At 47.1% G+C, this 22,735-nt stretch overlaps 2 protein-coding genes across 3 annotated transcripts in view; one reads left to right on the forward strand and one right to left on the reverse strand.

Annotated features, from left to right (window-relative positions):
* Window positions 1–22,735, reverse strand: part of LOC144797610 (EP-cadherin-like) — a 536,417-nt gene that overhangs the window by 502,405 nt on the left and 11,277 nt on the right. For both annotated transcript variants that reach the window (XR_013603428.1, XM_078668300.1), the window contains exons 2-3: window positions 4,932–5,046; window positions 3,270–3,484 (exon numbers count right to left, since the gene is read on the reverse strand). Coding sequence is in view for 1 of the 2 variants with exons in the window: in XM_078668300.1 (XP_078524426.1) it covers window positions 3,270–3,484; window positions 4,932–5,046 (330 nt within the window). In the remaining variant the exon portion in view is untranslated. The remainder of the gene's footprint in view (window positions 1–3,269; window positions 3,485–4,931; window positions 5,047–22,735) is intronic.
* The window catches only part of LOC144797609 (B-cadherin-like), a 696,579-nt gene that overhangs the window by 113,529 nt on the left and 560,315 nt on the right, over window positions 1–22,735 (forward strand). The window lies entirely within an intron of this gene.

Here is a 22,735-nt window from a genome sequence, read left to right on the forward strand (position 1 = left end):
CCTCAAAGTCCACAACACATAGCGTGCCTGCAACCCAACTGTGAAGAATTCTCTGCCTTCTTCACTCTGAGGACAGACAGTATCAAGAATTACCTCCTCAATGATCTAATCTTACACTCGGGACCGCACAGGAAAACCTCCCCAGCAATGACAATTGCACCTTACCATAGCCCATCAAAGCTTAACCTAAAAAACAATGCAGATTGGTCATCCTTTTCCACATACTCTGAAGAAGCCATATGCAAAATACTCAGTTCTCTGAACCTTGCCAATCACTTCACTGATCCTCTTCCCGCTAGCGCTGTTAAAGACCTAACTCCACAGCTTCTGCCTCTCTGGACTAAGATCATAAACAGCTCACTACAACAAGGTTGCATCCCGGACACCCTCAAAGCTGGACAGGTCTCACCCATTCTAAAGAAACCCACGGCCGACCCTACAGACCTAAACAACTATCGCCCTATTTCCAATATCCCTACCTTGGCCAAATGTGTACACCTCCAGCTGACAAGGAATATTGACCACTTTGACCTTAACAAACACCAATCGGACTTCTGAGCAGGTCATAGCACTGAATCAGCCTTGACACATATAATTGACGACGGGCTACAAATCCTTAACCAAAATTGATCCTGCCTACTCATCCTGCTAGACCTCTACTCAGCCTTTGATACGGTCAAACATGAGAACTTGATTGATCTTCTCAAAAATAGAATGGGTCTATCTGAATTGTTGCTAAACTGGTTTGCCTCATTTTTCCAAAATCGAACACAACAATTCAAGGTCAACAACTCCATGTCCAAACCCGTCCCAGTAACTTTAGGAGTACTGCAAGGGTCCGCTCTATCACCAACACTGTTTAATCTCTTCATGGAACCTCTCACCAAAATTCTACAAGCGTCTAACGTGCAATACCACAAGTATGCTGATGACACACAACTATATCTTAAGATCCACACCTTGGAAGACATCAAACTGCTTAACACAATGCTTAGGAGTACCCAGATATGGCTGGCAGAAAATCATCTCAAATTAAATGCCCTAAAAACCGATTCCTTCTAATAGCTCCACCCGCCCAAGTCCCCATAATGCAAGACTGGATAACACACCTTACGGCACTCAACGTTCAACCAACCATCGTCGACTCAGCAAAATAACTGGGAATAACTCTTGACAGTAACCTCAATATGCATAAGCACATCAGCAATTCTACAAAGGGAGCTCATTTCCAGATAAGCACACTGAGGAAGCTGAAACCCTTCCTGCCAATCAATGACTTCAAGCAAGCAGTACAAGCGTTAGTTATCCCTAAAGTGGAGTACGGAAGTGTCTCTCTTTGTGGCCTACCCAAAGCCACAACTGCACCGCTAAGAGCTTCTATGAATGCTGCAGCAAGACTCATCACTGGTTCTAAAAGAAATTCCCACATCTCCCAGACCTAAAATTCTTGAATTGGCTACCTCTGGAATACAGAATTCAAAATAGCGTGTATGTCGCATAAAGCCATGCATCACAATACACCCTGCTATCTAGCACAGAAACTGACGATCTCCGGTGGGATCAGATCCTCAAGAAGTGCGAAAAACCTATTACTGAAACCACAAAGATTCGACAAGAAGAAAACTTATAACCGAACCTTCTCAGGGATGGCACCCAGAATTTGGAATGCTTTACCCCCAGAAACCAGACTTAACCCCTCTACTGCTTCTTTCAAAAAGGAAGTAAAATCGATTCTCATGGCCAAATTCACCTGAATAAGGTCCAAGGAAATTCTGAGACCAAATGTATCCTCGCTACTACCCCTACTATGACAAGGGACCATCTAGGCAATCTAGACATTCTATCTTTCTCGTGCCTGACGCAACAAGATAGTTTTGTGCTGTACCTTACGACTTTGCCGTCACAAAATGTTGTGTATACGTGCTTCAACTTGCCTTTTATTGATGTATAAAGAACTTTATTTACTGTAAAGAGCTCTGATATCCGCAAGGGTCTTGTTCGCGCTCTATAAAACTTTCAAAATAAAATAAATAAGAAAAAAAAGAAGATATAATAAAATTGATCTTATGAAAAGCTACTCACATGTCAATATTCCATCATAAACGGGACAGTACCAACAGCATGTATCAGCAGAATTGAAGTAATAGAGGTCTAGAGGGTTCTTATCTCTTCTTCTTAGTAGTGTTTGTTTCTCCTGCACCCAGACCTAAAAGTATTTGTTTAGGGGATTACCTTCTTACACTTGATTCTCATGCACGTGAGGCAGCAGTCTACAGAGGATCACTGCACTTTTGGTGTCATTCACTCAGTTGGGACTGTGCTGGCCAGCACAGCACTGTTGCTGGTACTGGCTTGGCCAGTGCTGTCAGTCAGATTGACAGGGCTTCCTTTGAAATGCACGTTGAAACAACAGTGGCAGTAAAACATAGCACTCCCCTATGTGAACAGAATTTGCAGGTATCTGCCCATCTTCTGCGTTGGACAGCATCGCTTCTACTACAGTGTACAATGTGAGGAGAACATTGGCATGGCATTCTGCTACTCGAATAGGATCCATCACAAGATGCAAGATGGCTGTGTCCTAAAAGGAGCAGCCTGTTCCAACCGAGGAAATGTTGGAGATGTTTGTGTCTCACGGGTCAGGGTCAGGGTGTGCCATCTCACATTGCACATTCAGATAAATGTGGGCCAATACTGTAATGCATTGCACATGCTAATACCGCTAGCGCCAAGAGATTTATCACTTCAAAACTGGGACCAAGCACCAAACCAAATATGATCTCATTTACTTTTTTTTAAATAGTAGTTGTGTAAAAGCAGTTTTATCTAGCCCATCGGTTACTCCAGAATACTGGGGATAATACAGAAAACACATCCAAAGGAAGAGATGAGCTTGTGTTTTGGTGTGTTGTGCGCAAGCTCTTGTTTTCACTGCTGGTGAATATTGTGCAACTCTGGACAGCAAGTAAACTGCTATGGTATATTACTGCACATTGCAGAAACCTGTCATGTGCATTATTGGCGATGACTGAAAATGACAATGTTTAATGGGGTATCATGAGAGCTGATTTTGGAAAACCCAGGGATACAAAAAAGTAAAATTGGTATAAAGGTGAATCAACATTAAAAAAAAAACTGATGCATATTATGCAAATGTTAGAATTCACAGAAGCATTGTGTACTCTAAGTACATGAAACCATTAGTGAAACATGAATATTACCTTGCAGAATCATCGGGCCTTATACTTTGCATTGCTGTTTTGATTTACCTCTGGGCTCGGGGGCTCTCTTTCGTTCCTAATCGCCACCTCAGCCGAGTACTTCCTGCCGGCAGAGTCCCAGGTGTGCACTGTGAAGATTTTCACCCCGCCGTGGAGCTGCACCTGCCTCTTCAGTGAAACGGTCCCATCTGGAGCAATTCGGAAGCGGCTCTCGTCGACGCTGAATGGGCGGAGCCTCCTCTCTGTGCAGTCATCAAAGCGCACTGTGCATGTGAAAGACGTTCATGAGAACGAGGCCTCATTCATTGACTTGCTTCTGAAGCTTTGATATACAAACTTGAAAGGTTTGGAGCAGCCAAAAGAAGATATTCATAGCTGCTAATTTATCATAATGGGTTTGAGTTCCCTTTAAATTGGGAGGCACGTGCATGCTTGAAAGAGACACTTCCTGCTTCTAAAAGTCAAAATCCATGGAGGGCCAGGTGGTGGAAGTAACTGACTCCACAGCAAACTACACAAACTTCTATGAAAATCTCAGTTTCGATGCACTCACAAGCACTATCATATACATGCCGTCTATTCCACCTCACTTATTTGGATAACATGGCTGCACGACACAGAAGTTGTTGGCTTAAAAAAGATTGTTAGAATTCGTTGCAAATTCATCATAAAAGAAAGTCCTGCCTCAGCGTTTCACTTAAGCCAGAACACCACTGAACTAATACATGGATCAGAAGACAAAATATTTGTCAATTTCACATGTCTCAGACTGATTGCTGAATGATTAGAATCATTGTATTTACAATATCATACTAATGTAAAGCAAAGTCGGGAGAGACTCTTAAAAACCATTTGCATATTGGTATCATACAATAAAAGTGCATGATTCCGTTGTGTGTTATAACTTTCTCTCACAGGCAGCTGTGCAAAGTGTTAAACCTGGAAGAAACCACGTGATCAATATTTACTTGTACAGTAGGGTGTGTTCAGTTACAGATGCACTATCACTAGTGCACATCAAAGTTATTAGCTCCTATAAGTTGTAGTGCACATACAGCCCAACGGTGCACACTCAACTCTGTTATGCAGCCTCTAGTTCGATCATTTAAATATATCACCAATGGTGGAAACCCAAACATCTGCTTCTTTTACTAAACTGACAACAGAAAACATCTGGTGCAGCAAGGCAGTACCAGTGGGCAAAGGATGGTGTTTAGGCATCTTCAACAGTATTGTACTACAATTGCGCTTAAATAGCGCTTCAGAACTCTGACAATGTGCCCAGGCGCTTTAGCGGATGGGTAGCACACGTGCACTTTACCTGCACTGATTGTTGCCCAAGCTTGAGGACTCACCCAGAAACCAGAGACGAGCAGCATTACCAACAGCATTCACACATGGCAATCATGAAAGGCAAGCTTGTGTGCCAGCAAGTCAGACTGTGGTAAGAAACAGTGCAATAAACCATGTGCAACAAGGATTCGTTGAGGACTGAGCTTTATTTTGCTCCCTTTGTCATGCATTCCTAGAGTTCCCAGAAGCAAAACTGATCTGTTAAATTTTAGAAAAACTTAAGACCTGGCTGTTTTCAATTCTTCTACCTTCAGCATCAAATTCATCTCCTGGGATGGGCTCCCTGTAGCCTATCTGGTCTCTGTACTGTGTGCATACACTCAAGAACTGGAAGTTAGTGCAGTGAGGTCTGCTTACCTTTGCCCAACACTCTTCCCCGCTCCAGGATTTTCCGGGTCACTTTGAACACATATGTGTCGTTGCTGAATCCTGGCTGACATTGTTTTGTTTCTTCACCAAAACTTTTCTCAGCCTACGGTAACAGAGGAAAGAGTTACCTGTATACATACAGGCAGAAATACACAGGAGGGAACCACCAACCACATCAAAGAGAAATATAGACACACATGGGAAAACCATGATGTTCACAGATAGTTTCAGCCATATAGAAAGGCAAAGGCGGCGATGCATGCATCAGTAAACGGAGACAGATTGAAATACTGAGGCAGTAGAAAGTACCCTCCACAAAAGGTTGAGCCACAGAAATGTTTGCCTATTCACAAAGGGACAGACACAAAGGGGGTATTTAGACAAAATATCGAATTTTAAATATCTGGAGAAAGAAATATCAGAAAAAAATATTGTGATACAAAAATATTGTGATGCAGAAATGCGTCCATTACTTACTGATAATGGCATTACTCCTAGTCCCATGCCTTCCTTCTTAACCAATGAGGGTCCCTTGCCTCTAGTAGACCCCTCCCTTCTTTAAATAAACCAGCCCCTTCCTCCCCCTGTACGTAAACAAGCCCAAACCATACACTCAGGTGTTACTCACTGGGAAGGTGGGAGGGGCCCTGAAGGAAGACGAGGAAGTAGCACTGGGAGTAATGACATTATCAGTAAGTAATGGACGCATTACCTCCCGCCTCTCCCTCACCTTCTTTCTTAACCAGTGAGACATAGCAAGTAAAATAACAACGGATAACCGAGTTCTAAACACCCAACTTGAATAGAGTGCCCAAAACATATACTGAAATACCTCTGTTTCCTCATAGAGGGCAAAACTCTGTGTCCCAAAACGTTATCCAAACGTCCAGTTCAGCAATCTGATAACAAACATGGAGGGAGTGAACCAAGCCGCTGCCCTACAAATTTCCACCACTGATGGCCCCAGCAATTCAGCCACAGTTGCTGCCATACTGCGCGTAGACTGCCCCTGAACACCCAGGGGAGGAACCACACCCATCACCTCAAATGCTAACAAGACCAGAGAACGTATCCACCTACTCATGTAGCAGGAGATGGCTTTTCCCCTTTCTTAGCAGGACAAAAATTCACAAATAATGCGTCTCCTTTCCGGAACGACTGTACGACATCCAGGTACCACATATAAACAATGCAATATGCACTCCTCATCTGAGGACAGCTCCAGATAATGCGCTGACAGGTTCACCTCCTGACTCACATGAAAAGTAAAATTGACTTTAGGTATGAATGAAACACCTTACATAAAGGAAACTTACAGGATAAGGCCTCCACCACGCCCAAGCACCTAACAGAAGTAATGGCCACCAGAAGACAAGTATTAAATGTTAAAAGTTTCAACTCAACACCCTCAAGGGGTTTAAATGACGGCCCAGTCAAGGCATCCAATACCAACTGCAGATTCCAACTAGAGAAAGAATGAACTGTTCTGCAAAACAAGTTCAACAGTCCCTGAAAAAACCAGGGCATAAGCCCCACCACCCTTTAGATTCTGCAAAGATCCACGAAATGCCTGAATCACCGCCCACTGAACCCTCAAAGCGATAACAGACAGCACCATCCTGTAAGAACTGCATAACCAGAAACAGACTGGCTACCATAGGATCTATCTGCTTCTTCAAACACCCCATTAGAAAAGGCCCTCCAATGCCTGGCATACGAATGCAGAGTAGATGACCTCCTAGAAGCCTGCAAGGTCACTGACAGCTGCTCAGGAAATCTTAGACCAGCTAAGCGTCTCCGTTCAACCTCCATGCCATCAAATGCAACTTCCTCAACGACCCCAGAAGAAGGGCCAGAAAGAAGAGCGGGGAAGGAATCACTGGAAGATCCCACTCTTGAACGCTCCTCAACACCTCCATTAGGGGGACCTAATTCACTCAAGGCCACAGTGGCACGACCAAAATCACTTGCCCCCTCTCCTTCTTTTTTTTTTTTTTTTTTAAAAACCTTTATTGTAGCATTCAATAAAATACAAGCATGGGCCTACAACCGCAGGGGGCGGCCGCTAAACAAATTAAGACCCCCTATATCACAGTACGACACAGCTCATCAGCCGACAACCCTGAGGTCCGGCAGCGATTCAGGATAGAACTTGTATTAGAATGCACAACTGAGTCCCAGGATGAGACAGAGGTTCCATTTTATATTATTTAAGAAAGGATCAAGTGCCATACAATCAGACAGAAGAATACGGGGGGACAGGGCAAGAGACAGGATATGCACATAAGAACCGCTATAATGGAACATTGGCGCCAAAGCATATGGATCGGTGCAAACGACAATACGATATACATTCAATGTTGAGCGCCAGTTCTCAGGGCCCGCCCACCCGAGAATCAGGATATCATAAAAAGCATAAGCACTAAATACAAGTACACAATAAGAATCCGAATGATTCGCAAGCTATACTGATCCTTTAAGGAAGAGAAAGGGAAGGAAAGAAAAAGGACATAGAAATAAAAAAAGGCAAAATAAAAAACCCTTTCCAACCCTCCACCCTGCACCCCTGCAAATGGCTACAGCCTAACCCCACTAGCATCGTGCCTGTCGCCCCTAATAACTAAAACCCTAAAAGTAGGAAAAAGAATGGAGGAGGGCTTATCCGTTTGGGCTCCCAGCCCCTTTAGTCCCCCCGCCAGAAACAGACACCCCCTATCACTAAAAGACCAACGTATGACAACACTTATAGAAGAAATTAGGGGGCACCGTAATACACCGCCCAGCCTTTTAGATCAAATAGTTGCAGGTCGAACACCCGTAAAAACCACTCCAACCCGTCCCGACCTAGATGATCTTAACCTTGGCCCTTCCGAACCAGCATACGGACCCCCACCCCAGCGAGACCCGAAGGCACACAAAGGAGTAATAGAGGAGAAGGGAGTCATCAAGAATCAATCTATGGCGACTCGTAGGCAGTCAGTCCACAAGAACTTCAGACGCAGAACTCTCCCTCCTAGATGGACAGTCCCAATGTATCTTGCCCAGGAGTCGTAAAGTCACCAAGAAAGGAGAAGACGACCACAAAATGAATGGAAAGTAAAGAACAAAAGTCTTCGGGAGGGGAACGCCTTTCGATACCTCCAAAGTCGATAGTGGTGGAAGGTTCGGCAATACAATGACGACCTCGGGAACACCTTCCTCCAGGGCACCATCCGAAGGTTTCAATACTTGCTTCCTCACGGGGTTCTCGCACGGAGTCAAAATGGCCGCGGTTCGAATGGCTTCAGATTGCTTTTCCAACAGTAAGGCTGGGTCCGGTTCCACCAGGAGCATCTCAGATAGGCGCGTGTCCAATTTGCACAATAAGACATCCACATGTGAATGAAACGCCCTAATTTCTGCCAATATTGACCTCAGCGATGGCTCAAGCACCGTTCGATCCATAATCTCACGCCCGACACCAATCACAATCACCTCCCCGGGTGAATCTGGCATCCTCAGGGGGTACAAACAGGATCACGAACGTGCAGATGCGGAGGGTGACCAGTCTTTATTCGCAGCCACGGCCCAATACCGGGTCCGCGGGTCGGGGACCCCCACCCGCAGCCAACAGCAAGCAGAGTCACTCCTCCATCGATGCTGAGCAATAGAAACGATCACCGCCAAATTCGGGCTTAAACAAAGCCTCCACTCCGACCCAGCCTGGGTCTCCCGGCCGATGTTGTTGCATTGCAGCCCGGCTGTGAAAGTACTCGAGGCCCCGGCTTCACTGCTGGAGTAGGCCACAATCTTCAACTCGATGGAACTTCGTCAAACCAGCCGATAAAAGTTTCCGGATTTAACCATCGGAGTGCGGAACAGTTCATGCACACAGAGGCCAGGCGTAAATTCAGGATAATGTACAGGATATTGTGGCGGGATACGGAGGTCGGCGGAGCCGGGAGCCTAAGCAGCCATCTTGTTTGCTGACGTAGCTCCTCCCCCCTCTCCTTCCTGACCCTCACCAGAAACACCCTGACCAACTGAAAGGGCGGAAAGGCATATATCAAACCCAGGAGCCAACGGCAAGACAACCCATCCACTGCCCAAGCCAGAAGACACTGTCCCCTTCAACAAAGTCTCTGCACTTTTGCATTCTCTGGCGAAACAAACAAGACTACTATTGGAAGACCCCACCTCAGCCAAGTAGATCAATCAGAGATGGGTGTAGGGAGAAAACCTTGGAGGACGAAATTTCTCTTCTTAACAGATCTGCCCAGACATTTTCCTTCCCTTGATTGTACAGAGCATTCAGAGACAGAACATAAACCTAGGCCCATAAGAAAATGTCTTGTGCTATCAAGTTCAGGGCCCTGGACCTACCCCCTGTCTGTTAATGTAAGACATTGCCACCGAATAGTCTGTTTGTGCCAGTATAGCGCGTTACCCTTCATGATCACCTGAAAATGCATCAGAGCCAAAAGAAAAGTCTTCAAGTCTCTCCAATCGGAAGGCCTCCAAGAGTCCTGAAGAGACCCGAACCCCTGAACCTGCATTGATTCCAGTCAGGCCTCCCACCTGGAGAGATGGGCGTCTGTGCTCACTGTCATTAGAGCTGGAGGAGACCGGGAGATCCCTTTGACCAGATGCTCCCGCTCCAGCCACCACAATAGTTCACTACAGCCCGGAACTGCCATCTAAATACGGACCTGAAGATTGAGAGCCCTGGCCACCCAAGGGAGAGAATCCAGTTGACTAGAGCGTGCAGGGGTGAAACCTGTCAGAAGGGACCACCTTCTGACCTGCAACCACTCCACTGTATGTGGTGCCTCCTGAGCCACCAAAGATGGGAGTTCATCCTGCAAACTGACCAAACTCCTCTCTGACAACGTCCCTAACCCTCTGAGAGTCAGAAAATAAACCCCAATGAATACTATGTCCTGGGACGGATCCAAAGATGACTGTTCCCAATTTATCAAAAATCCTTGCCCTTGTAGGACCTGCAACACCTGAACATGAACCAGCAACTGTGACTCTCTTGCGGACTGTACCAGAAGATTGTTCAACTAGGGATGCATGAACACTCCCTCTGTATGAAGAATAGCCATCACTGGTGCCAGAACCTATGTAAGTAAATACCTGGGGTGAGGATTTGAGCCCAAAGGGAAGAACAAAAAACTGGAAACCCATGCCCCTATCATAAACTGCAGAAAGTGTTGAGAGGGAACTGCGACAGGGACATGCAGGTAGGCATCCTGTAGATCCATTGATGCCAAACAACTCTCCTGGACCTATCAGGGGATTACTGGCTGAACAGTCAACATTCGCAAATGAACAGTTTAAAAAAAAAAAAATTCTGTTTATTGAAGAGAAACATAAATCAAAGAAAAACAATACTGGTGCAGTTACAAAACAAAATACAATTTCAGAGGACAACCGGAAATGAAAGTGAGGCAAAATAATACATTGGGTCCAAGAGAAACATTTTTCAGTGATATCATCAGCCCCCTCCACAGCCCGCCTATGGTGTATCATTATCAGCAACATCAATCGTCTCATCAAATGGGGTACAGAAGAATCCTCTGCTCTTGTTCCAGGGATCCCATATTTCGGTCCATTTACCAGGGCAATCTCTGCCCTCATACACCGCCCTCTCCGCATGCATGCACCAATCTAAGTCTGCTGCCCAATACCCGTGTCGGAGTGTAACCCCCCCTTCAAGGTTCTAGCAATATTGCGTTTGGCGATCATGCAGCCCATTGTGACCCAAATACGTTCATACCTGGTTAGGTCAGTGGCCTTTCAAACATTTAAGAGACAGAGACGTGGGCATACATTAATTGGTTTATGGCATATTTGGGACATGGCAGAAACCACTGTACCCCAATATCTCTCAAGGTCGGGGCAGCCCCACCACTGGTGCAGGAAAGTACCTATATGTCCCCAGCCCCAGGGACAATCTGGAGAGGACAAGAGACCCATCTTAACGAGTGCTGTACTGGTGTAGCATCCCTATGAAGCAGCTTGAGTTGTATCAGTTTAAAATGGGACCGAATTGCCACCTCCCGGGCTGATGCCAGAGCCTCCCTCCACTCTTCGTCATCTAGCTCTCCCACCTCATCATTCCATTTCGCCTGTATTTTACCCATGGAGTGAGGCATAATATTAAGGATCTTGCGATATGTCAGGGAAATCTCTTCCTCTGAGAGGTAATCATCCAGTAATCTATCGTCCAGTGGTGAGAAAACCGGCAGGTCGAAGCCCTTAGGTAGTGCCTTTTTCAATACACTATGTACCTGAAGGTACCGGAAGGTTTCCCCCGCCTGAAGATGGTATTGTTGTTGTTAATCGCTGAATGGAACTACCCCCAGTCCAAAGGTCACCCACCGCCGAGAGGCCAATTAGGTCCCATTTGTCAAACCCTGGGAACCTCGATAGCATACCCAGCTGCGAGGACTCAAACAGCGGGGTGGCCTTAGTGATCCTACCTTTCCATCCCAATGCCGCAGTGGCCGAGCACCATATAGAAATCGTAGTAGAGATCAGGGTGAACTAAGGCACATATCTTTTCCCTACATACAGGGCTCTGAGAAAGTTACCCGAGGACATGTTATACCTGTCCATTGTGTATGCCGGATCCGCGATGGGTCGATGCCTCCAGTGGTTGAGTACCACCAGCTGCGAGGACCAATAGTAATATTTAATGACGGACAAAGCTGTGCCTCATTCATACCAGCTGTTGGTGAGCTTGGCTAGGGCAATTCTGGGAGTGCCATTATTCCATAATAAGGAGCGTAGCTCGGACTCGATAGAAAGAAAGTATTGGGAAGACACCAGAAAAGGTGTATTCTGCATTGCATAAAGAAAGCGGGGAAGAGACATCCTTTTATAGAGAGCAGCTCTACCCAAGAGCGTAAGGGGTAACGATTTCCAGTGCTGCACATCGGCACAAAATCTCTGGAGAGGAGGGAGCAAATTTTGACGGTAGAAAACACCTTCATCTGCAAATGAACAGTATTTTTCCATGAATTGACCCAGTTGAGATCCAGGACTGGCCGAAATGGCCCGACACCTCTGAACCAGAAACTACTTGGAATATGCCACTTTCCCTTGCTCTGCCACTGGTACCCTGCAGGTGGGCCCTTTCGTCATCAAGTCCCCGACACCCTCCAGAAGGGTCAACCTCTCCCCCTCTGCAATATAAACTGGAGTCAGCAGGACACCAGTATCTGGGGGAACGTGTCAGAATTCTTTTGTGTAGCCATTGGCCACACTGTCCAGTACTCATCGATCTGACACATCTTGCTGCCAAACTGACTGAAAAAGCTGGACCTGCCACCTACTGGCAATGGCTCTCCGTGACAGTGATTGCCAGGAGACTTTCTTAGTGGCCACCTTCTGATCAAGCACATTGTGTTTCAGAGAAAAACGGGGCTCAAACCTCCTCCTTTGAAAAGAAGACTGACAAGACTCATGCTTTGGGGTGTTTTTGAAAGCTTTCTTCTACTCCTTCACAGCAGAGGCACCCCCTTTATACAGCAAGGCATGTTTTCTCGCTTTAACCACCGTGGCAATCATGGCAGGTAGCTGCTCCCCAAAGAGCGCCTTAACTAACTCAAATGGAATTTTCATCAGGGCGACAATCTCCCCAGGGTCTGTCTTCCACTGCCTCATCCATTGAGACCGTCTGGCCACAATTAAAGCCCCAGGGAACATAGTCGATGAGCGTATAGTATCCGATGAAAAGTCTTCAAGCAACCTCGCTTGCTGTTCCATAGCTGCCAAAAGATCAGAGCACTCTGTCCCCTCCTGAACGTCCACAGCCAGCTTATTAAAGTTCTGCACCAGGGATTGCACTGAGTTCAATTTCCTATCTGTGGCATCAGTGGGCTTACAATCCTATGGATTAATGTCCATCTTGCCAATCGGGGTAGCAGGAATAGAATCCAGATGAACTGAATGAGGAAGAGCTTCATACCCTCCTAACAAGTACATCTTGTATGTAAATTAGGCAACATGAATCTTATCTTATCTACATCCTTCCATTTCCTCATTACCATATTTCTAACAGGATATTGAACGGATATGGCAAACCTAGAGGGCTCAACATATTAAGGAAACAGAGAATTCCCCACATCCACTGACTGAAAGGACAGAAATCCCAGATTTTCCCTCACATGGACTAGATTGCCCCACATCTCATCACGGGAATCACACTTCCCCCCTTAGGAAGTAGATGGAGCCTCCAACTCTGAGGCCAAAGAATCATCGTCCGCTACCAAAGTCTTATGCATAGTTGGGTGATGGGCTTTGCAGACTGATCCTGAAGGACTCTTGCCACCCCCTCCTCAGTCATGTCCTGCACCCCTTCTCTAGACTTCAGAGGTACACCCCCCCCCTCCACTTCTGGACTCCCAGCATCACAAGCCCTCTTGCGGGAGAGATGAACAGCCTCCCCCAAGGAGGACGTGGTTGATAACACGTTTCCGTTTGTTAGATCTCTTTTCCTCCATGATCACACATAAATTCCACAAAGCCCACCAGGGCTCCTTAAATACGGGGGAAAACCCCAACCTAAACCAATGGGGAGACACCAGCAGCGCCAAACCATGGACCAATCACAGTGTAAACAAATTCCCCCAAAATTGTAAATAAAAACAGGCTCAAACCGGTTCCTACCGCCTTTCCGCATAAGAAAATACCGCCGATTAAGCACCATGTTGTGCAGAGGCGCTGACCCTGAAGCTCAGCCCCAGGGTCAGCAGGACCATGGGACTCTGTCAAGGCATCCACTGGCTGCACTCCTACACCATCCACACTACTGCGCCAGATCACGCCCCCCCCCCCCCAAGCCAGGAAATCGCGTCATAGAGCCCCGCTCCAGGTGGAGACATACAGCAAAGCCCCCCAGGCCCGCTGTGAGGAGAGGAAGGAAGGAAGTCTCCTGGAAGACAAAAAAGAAAAGGTCAAGGAGAGGGCGGGACATTTTTATGTAAAAAGGTAGTGGTCTATTAGAGGCAAGGGAGGCTCATTGGTTAAGAAGGATGGCGAGGGAGCGACGGGAGGTAATGTTTTCAAGAATATTGTTTTTTCAGGTAAGTAATATTGTTATTAAGAAAATTGTTGCAGTTATTATTGTTTTCAATAATAAGAGTTATAAAGAATATCGTTTTTAAATTATTTAATTGTGTTTTAATATATATATTCATTTAATGTTGTTATTTGTATAATTGTTAATATTTTTTTAAATATAGTTTGTAACTTTAAGTGACTTCGAATTTTTTATTTAATTGCAAATAGTAATTTATAGTTTTGCAGTGGGTTGTTAGGTTTGGACTAGAGTGGGAAGTTAGTTAAGTAATATATTAATTAATTTTTAAGTGCGTGATATTAATTATGTATATTATATAATACTGATTTAATTTACTTATATTTAATGTGTGGGTTGCTATGTTTGTAGGGGTTTAGGTTGGGAAGGTAATCAGGTAATAATTATTTACATTTTAATTTATTATTCATTGTCTAATTGATTATGTAAATTGTGTAATCATATTTTAGTTCGATTTTAGTTGCTGGCTGCTGGGTTTGTAGAGGTATAGGGTAGGACGTTAATTATTAATCAACAGTTATTGATTTATTATTAATTATTGGAGTGATTAATAATTATGTACAGTATGTGGAAATTGATTTATTTATGTTATTTGTTTTAGTTGCAGGTTTCTAGGTTTGCAGGAATAACGGGTGGGAAGCTAATTAAGTAATAAAAAAATAATGTATAAATGTTTAAATGATTAATAACGTAAATTGTGTAATAATTATATATTGTAGTTATATTTAAGGTGTGGACTACTGGGTTTGTAAGGCTGTTGGGTGGGAAGTTAGTTGAGTCATTATTAATTAACAATTAATTAATTGTTAGTTAGTGATGTAATTGATTAGCAATTATGTAAATTGTGTTATACATATGTATTTATATTGTAGGTCTGCCAGGTTTGTAGGGGTATAGGGTGGCAAGTTAATTAAGTAATATTTAAATAACAATTATGTTTTAATTGAAAATTAATCCTAACATAGTTTTTGAACTTTGTAAATTGGTAATTGTTTTTCATTTTGATATATATTTTATGTAAATAATAATGTCTATATTAAGGGCCACTTTACGATGGTGGTAGGATGAGCGTGCAACCGCCATCGCAGCGGGAGTGCGACTGGCCGACAAATAGTCAGGGTCCCAGCCAACAGATTAGGATGCGACCACCTTGTCGGCTTGTGCTGCGGCCCGGAAAAGGGCCTTAGCACAAGCCACAACAGAATAATGAATATTGTGGTGCTTGGTGCATGGTTGTTTTGAGGGGGCACCACATGTACGACCCAGGCCACATAGCGGAGAACGAGGAGGCCCTGCTAGGGGCCCCAAAAGTGCCTCCTTTCCGGTGCCTGTTCATGGCAGTGGGAGTGCCATGAATAGGTAGACGGAAAGGGATATCCTAATCCCTACCGCTGTATCAGTCTGCTATCCTCATGGGATCTTTGACCCTGTCAGAGGCGGCAGTCCTAACCCCCCTTCCCACCACAGCCTCCCTATCCCATACCCCTACGACCGCCCACCACCACCACTGCAGACTGAAACCCTAGATGTGTATATACACACACACATATATGTATGTGAGTTTTTATAAGTATAAATTATATGTAGTATTAAATATAAGTGAGCTTTATTTTATTAACATTAATGGTATATATATATTTATGATTTACTACTTCAAACAATATATATGTTTGTGTATATATATATATATACATATATACATATATATATAATATTTTTGTATGTTTATAAAGAATATTAGTGTGGAACAATATTTTTTATGTGGATATTTTGTACTTACCACTATAAGGATACAGATACAATATTTTTCTTATGATATTTTTGTTACAAGATACTGTTGAATACGATATTGTGTCAGTGACTAATAGAGAGAGCAGTCTGCTATATGCCTATATTGACAATCAGATTAAAAAAATCACAGACACATTAAGGGGTCGATTCCGATTCGGGAAAAAAATCGTCCGTACGATTCTTTTCCGGAGCCGTCTCCGTACGAATCGTGAACATGCCGGACGAACCGACGAGTACGATCCGGACCGGGGGATGAGGACTCGATTCGTACGTCCACGTCAGGTAAGGGCGATTCGTACGGAAAAGCACACATTCATATACACACCGTACGGTGCGTACACCCCATGATCACAGGGGTACGTGCGTACCCCTGCGATCATGGGGTGTACGCACCGTACCCCGCAATCGCAGGGCGTACACACCGTACCCCATGTTCGCTGGGTGTACGGTGCGTACACCCTGCGATCATGGAGTGTACGCACCGTACCCGGGGTGGGGCGTTCCGTACCTGTTTTGGGGCAAATGCTGCTTTTACGGCTGTTTTCAGCTCCCGTAGAAGAAGGGTTGTACGGTGCGCACCCGACACGAATCGTACTTGCTGGGTCAGAAAACCAGCCGCGAACCGTACAGATGTCACGTACAGTGGGTTCCGAGGGAGAATCGTACGGGGATTTGATTCGGACGGTCTCTGTATGATTCGTACAGAGTCCAGCTCCTGGTACGAATCGTACTTCGTCGTACGTTCGACGGACGTTGCAGGGTACGATTCGTACGGGAAAAACGCTCCAAACGGCTATTCTGAGCGTTTTTTCCCGAATCGGAATCGACCCCTAAGTGTGTGTAAGTATGTGTGTATGTGCGTGTGTGTATATGTATATATATATATACACACACACACACACATGCGCACACACGCTGACATACAGTACAAACTCACACAGGAAGGCCCGTACACAGAGGTGGGTGTCTGAATATAGACCCACACACTAGCATACATATACTGAGACTGATTAACAAACAGTGAGACGGGTATGCCCAGATGTGGGTCCAGTGCTCTCCATGCCACTGGAGTCAAGCTAGCCTGGCTGATGAGGGTTGATGCTCCGAAACTGATCCCAGGATGCTTGTTTCCAGTCCGGGGAGGACCTGGCCTGGCAGTTCAGGCTGGACTGTTCCCGTAGGGAACAGGGTCAAGACTGATTTGCATATGGCTGGGTCTGAACTGGAATGGCATGGGGAGCAAAAAACGATGGATGTATGCTCAGATCTCTGTACTGGGGTGAATTTTTGACATTATGCAACATTCTGTCCTTCAATTGTTATTTTTGCATTGTAACCCCGAGTGGGACGGGTATGCCCAGACGTGGGTCCCATGCTCTCCATGCCACTGGAGTCGGGCTAGCCTGGCTGATATGGAGTGATGAACTGAAACCGGTCCCAGGTTGCTTGTTTCCAGTCCAGGGAGGACCTGGCCTAGCAGTTCGGGCTACACTGTTCCCATTGGGAACAGGGTCACGACTGATTTGCATATGACTGGGTCTAAACTGGAATGGCGTGGGGAGCAAAAAAATGATGAATTTAGGTCCAGATCCCTGAAATTAGGTGAATGATTCACATTGTGCAACATTCTGTCCATCAAATAATCTTTTGCATTTGTCACCCTGAGTGGACCGGCTATTCCCAGATGTGGGTCCCATGCTCTCCATGCCACTGGCGTCATGCTAGACTTGCTGATGCAGGTTTATTCCCCGAAAACCGGGCCCAGGATGCTTGTTTCCAGTGTAGGGAGGACCTGGTCTGGCTGTTCGGGCTGGACTGTTCCGCTGGGGACCAGGGTCAAGACTGATTTGCATATGTCTGGTCTGAACTGGAATGGCATGGGGAGCAAAAAACAATGGATTTGGGCACAAATCTCTGTACTGGAGTGAAAGTTTGACATTGTGCAACATTCTGTCCATCAAATGTTCTTTTTGCATTTGTCACCCTAAGTACCACAGGTATGCCCAGACGTAGGTCCGTGCTCTCCATACCATTGTGATCAAGCTAACCTGGCTGATATGGGGTGATGCCCCACAACAGGTCCCAGGATGACATCACTCCCTCACAGGACCTCTGCGACTCACTCGCCACGTTCTTCCACAGCAAGATCGCAGACATACACAACAGCTTCGGCGAACAGTCCACGCACACAACCACAGAACCGACGCCCCCCACCACCACCCTTCGCGACTGGACCCCAGTCAACACAGAAGACACCATCCGGACGATGAACACCATCCACTCCGGTTCACCAACCGACCCATGCCCTCACCACGTCTTCAACAAGGCCGACTCCGTCATCACACCGCAAATCCGGGACATCATCAACTGCTCCTTCAACACCGCCACCTTCCCGGAGAGCTGGAAGCACGCCGAACTCAGCGCCCTCCTGAAAAAACCATCGGCAGACCCCACCGACCTCAAGAACTACCGCCCCATCTCGCTCCTCCCGTTTCCTGCCAAAGTCATCGAGAAGACCATCAACAGACAGCTGGCCGCCTTCCTCGAGACAAAGGGATCCCTCGACCACTCACAGTCCGGCTTCCGAGCCAATCACAGCACCGAGACCGCCCTCATCGCAGCCACTGATGACATCCGATCCCTGCTCGACAACGGGGAAACAGTGGCCCTCATCCTCCTGGACCTCTCCGCAGCGTTCGATACTGTTTGCCACCGCACCCTAGTACAACGCCTCAGCAACGTCGGAATCCAAGGGAAGGCCCTGGAGTGGATCATCTCGTTCCTCGCCGGAAGAACCCAGAGAGTCCGCCTCCCCCCGTTCAGATCTGAGGCCTCCGAAGTCATCTGCGGCGTGCCACAAGGATCATCGCTCAGCCCCACCCTCTTCAACGTGTACATGAGCCCCCTCGCAGCCATCGCACGCCAACACAGCCTCAACATCATCTCCTACGCCGACGACACCCAGCTGATCCTCTCCCTCACCAACGACCCCGCCACCGCCAGATCCAACCTACACGAAGGGATGAAAGAGGTAGCCGATTGGATGAAGAACAGCCGCTTGAAACTGAACTCAGACAAGACGGAAGTCCTCATCCTTGGACCATCACCGTCGGCCTGGGACGACTCCTGGTGGCCCCCGGCCCTATGCAGCGCACCCAAACCAACGGATCACGCACGCAACCTGGGATTCATCCTGGACCCCTCCCTGTCGATGACCAGACAAGTCAACGCTGTCTCGGCTTCATGCTTCAACATCCTACACATGCTCCGAAAGATCTTCCGATGGATCCCCACCGAAACCAGGAAGACGGTCACCCAGGCACTTGTCACCAGCCGACTGGACTACGGGAACACCCTCTACGCCGGTACCACAGCCAAACTGCAGAAAAGACTCCAACGCATTCCAGAACGCCTCCGCACGACTCATCCTGGACATCCCACGCCACAGCCACATCTCCGGACACCTGAAAGACCTGCACTGGCTCCCCGTCAGCAAAAGAATCACTTTCCGCCTCCTCACCCACGCACACAAAGCCCTCCACAACCTACCTAGACCCCAGGTACCTCAACGACCGCCTGACCTTCTACACTCCCACCCGCCAACTACGATCGACCAGCCACGCACTCGCCGCCGTTCCACGCATCCGATGAGCCACCATGGGAGGAAGATCCTTCTCCTACCTGGCAGCCAAGACCTGGAATTCACTCCCCATCCACCTCTGTCTTACTCAAGACCACCTCTCCTTCAGGAAGCAACTCAAGACCTGGCTGTTAGCGCAGTAGCGGACCCCCCTCACCCCCCCAGCGCCTTGAGACCCTCCGGGTGAGTAGCGGGCTATACAAATTTCTTGATTGATTGATTGATTGCTTCCAGTCCAGGGAGGACCTGGTCAGGCAGTTCAGGCTGGACTGTTCCTATGGGGAACAGGGTCAAGACTGATTTGTATATGGCTGGGTCTGAACTGGAATAGCATGGGGAGCAAAAAAACAATGGATTTAGGCCCAGATCTCTGTCGTTGGGTGAATGTTTCACAGAGTGCAACAATCTCTCTATCATTTTTGCTTTTTGCATTTGTTACCCTGAGTGGGACGAGTATGCCCAGACATGGGTCCTATGCTCTCCATGCCACTGGAGTTAAGCTAGCCTGGCTGAAAAGGGGTGATGCCCCGAAACCGGTCTCAGGATGCTTGTTTATAGTCTATGGAGGACCTGGCCTTCCAGTTTGGGCTGGACTTTTCCCACGGGGAACAGGGTCAAGACCGATTTGCATATGGCTGAGTCCCAACTAGAATGGCATGGCAAGCAAAACAATGAATGAATTTAGTCACAGATCCCTGTGTTGGGGTGAATGTTTGACATAGTGCAACATTCTGTCCTTCAATTTTTCTGTTTGCATTTGTCACCCTGAGTGGGACGGGTATGCCCAGACGTGGGTCCCGTGCTCTCCATGCCACTTTAGTCAAGCTAGCCTGGCTGATGAGGGGTGATGCCCCGAAGCCAGTCTCAGGATGCTTGTTCCCAGTCCAGGGAGGTCCTGGCCTGGTAGTTAGGCTGGGGAACAGGGTCAAGGCGGATTTGTATATGGCTGGGTCTGAAATGGAATGGCATGGGGAGCAAAATAACTATGGATTTAGGCCCAGGTCCCTGTACTGGGGTGAATGTTTGACATTGTGCAACATTCTGTCCATCAAATGTTCTTTTGCATTTGTCACCCTGAGTTGGACGGGTATGCCCAGACGTGGGTCCCGTGCTCTCCATGCCACTGGAGTCAAGCTAGCCTGGCTGATGAGGGGTGATTCCCCAAAACAGGTCCCAGGATGCTTGTTTCCAGTCCAGGGAGGACCTGGCCTGGCAGTTCGGGCTGGACTGTTCCCATGGGGAGCAGGGTCAAGACTGATTTGCATATGACTGGAAGTGAACTGGAATGGCAAGGGGAGCAAAAATACGATGGATTTAGTCCCAGGTCTCTGTACTGGGGTGAATGTTTGACATTGTGCAACATTCTGTCCATGAAATGTTCTTTTTGCCTTTGTCACCCTGAGTTGGACGGGTATGCTCAGATGTGGGTCCCATGCTCTCCATGCCACTGGAGTCAAGCTAGCTTTGCTGATGAAGGGTGAGGCCCCAAAACAGGTCCCTTAATGCTTGTTTCCAGTCCAGGGAGGACCTGGCCTGGCAGTTCGGACTGGACAGTTTCTATGGGGAGCAGGGTCAAGACTGATTTGCATATGACTGGAGCTGAACTGGAATGGCATGGGGAGCAAAAATACGATGGATTTAGGCACAGATTTCTGTACTGGGGTTAATATTTGACATTGTGCAACATTCTGTCCATGAACTGTTCTTTTTGCATTTGTCACCCTGAATGGAGCAGGTATGCCCAGACGTGGGTCCTGTGCTCTCCATGTCACTGTGGTCAAGCTAGCCTTGCTAATGAAGGGTGAGGCCCCAAAACAGGTCCCACAATGCTTGTTTCCAGTCCAGAGAGGACCTGGCCTGGCAGTTTGGGCTGGACTGTTCCCGTGGGGAGCAGGGTCAAGACTGATTTGCATATGGCTGGAGTTGAACTGGAATAGCGTGGGGAGCAAAACAACAATGGATTTAGGCCCAGATCTCTGTACTTGGGTGAATGTTTCACAGTGTACAACAATCTGTCTATCATTTTTGATTTTTGCATTTGTTACCCCAAGTGGGACGAGTATGCCCAAACATGGGTCCCATGCTCTCCATGCCACTGGAGTTAAGCTAGCCTGGCTGAAAAGGGGTGATGCCCCGAAACCGGTCTCAGGATGCTTGTTTATAGTCCATGGAGGACCTGGCCTACCAGTTTGGGCTGGACTGTTCCCACTGGGAACAGGGTCAAGACCGATTTGCATATGGCTGAGTCTGAACTGGAATGGCATGGCAAGCAAAACAACATTGAATTTAGTCACAGATCCCTGTGTTGGGGTGAATGTTTGACATAGTGCAACATTCTGTCGATCAATTGTTCTTTTTCCATTTTTCACTCTCAGTGAGACGGGTTTGCCCAGACGTGGGTCCTGTGCTTTTCATGCCACTTTAGTCAAGCTAGCCTGGCTAATGAGGGGTGAAACCCGAAACCAGTCCCAGGATGCTTGTTCCCAGTCCAGGGAGGACCTGGCCTGGCAGTTAGGCTGGGGAACAGGGTCAAGACTGATTTGCATATGGCTGGGTCTGAAATGGAATGGCATGGGGAGCAAAATAACTATGGATTTAGGCCCAGATCCCTGTACTGGGGTGAAAGTTTGACATTGTGCAACATTCTGTCCATCAAATGTTCTTTTTGCATTTGTCACCCTGAGTAGGACGGGTATGCCCAGACGTGGGTCCCGTGCTCCCCATGCCACTGGAGTCACGCTAGCCTGGCTGATAAGGGGTGATGCCCCAAAACAGGTCCCAGGATGCTTGTTTCCAGTCCAGGCAGGACCTGGCCTGGCAGTTCGGGCTGGACTGTTCCCATGGGGAGCAGGGTCAAGACTGATTTCCATATGACTGGAGCTGAACTGGAATGGCATGGGGAGCAAAAATACGATTGATTTAGGCCCAGATCTCTGTACTGGGGTGAATGTTTGACATTGTGCAACATTATGTCCTTCAAATGTTCTTTTTGCATTTGTCACTCTTGAGTTGGACGGGTATGCCCAGACGTGGGTCCCATGCTCTCCATGCCACTGGAGTCAAGCTAGCCTGGCTGATGAGGGGTGATTCCCCAAAACAGGTCCCAGGATGCTTGTTTCCAGTCCAGGGAGGACCTGGCCTGGCAGTTCGGGCTGGACTGTTCCTATGGGGAGCAGGGTCAAGACTGATTTGCATATGACTGGAGCTGAACTGGAATGGCATGGGGAGCAAAAATACGATTGATTTAGGCCCAGATCTCTGTACTGGGGTGAA

Source organism: Lissotriton helveticus, chromosome 12, assembly GCF_964261635.1.
Source record: "Lissotriton helveticus chromosome 12, aLisHel1.1, whole genome shotgun sequence".
NCBI lineage: Eukaryota > Metazoa > Chordata > Amphibia > Caudata > Salamandridae > Lissotriton > Lissotriton helveticus.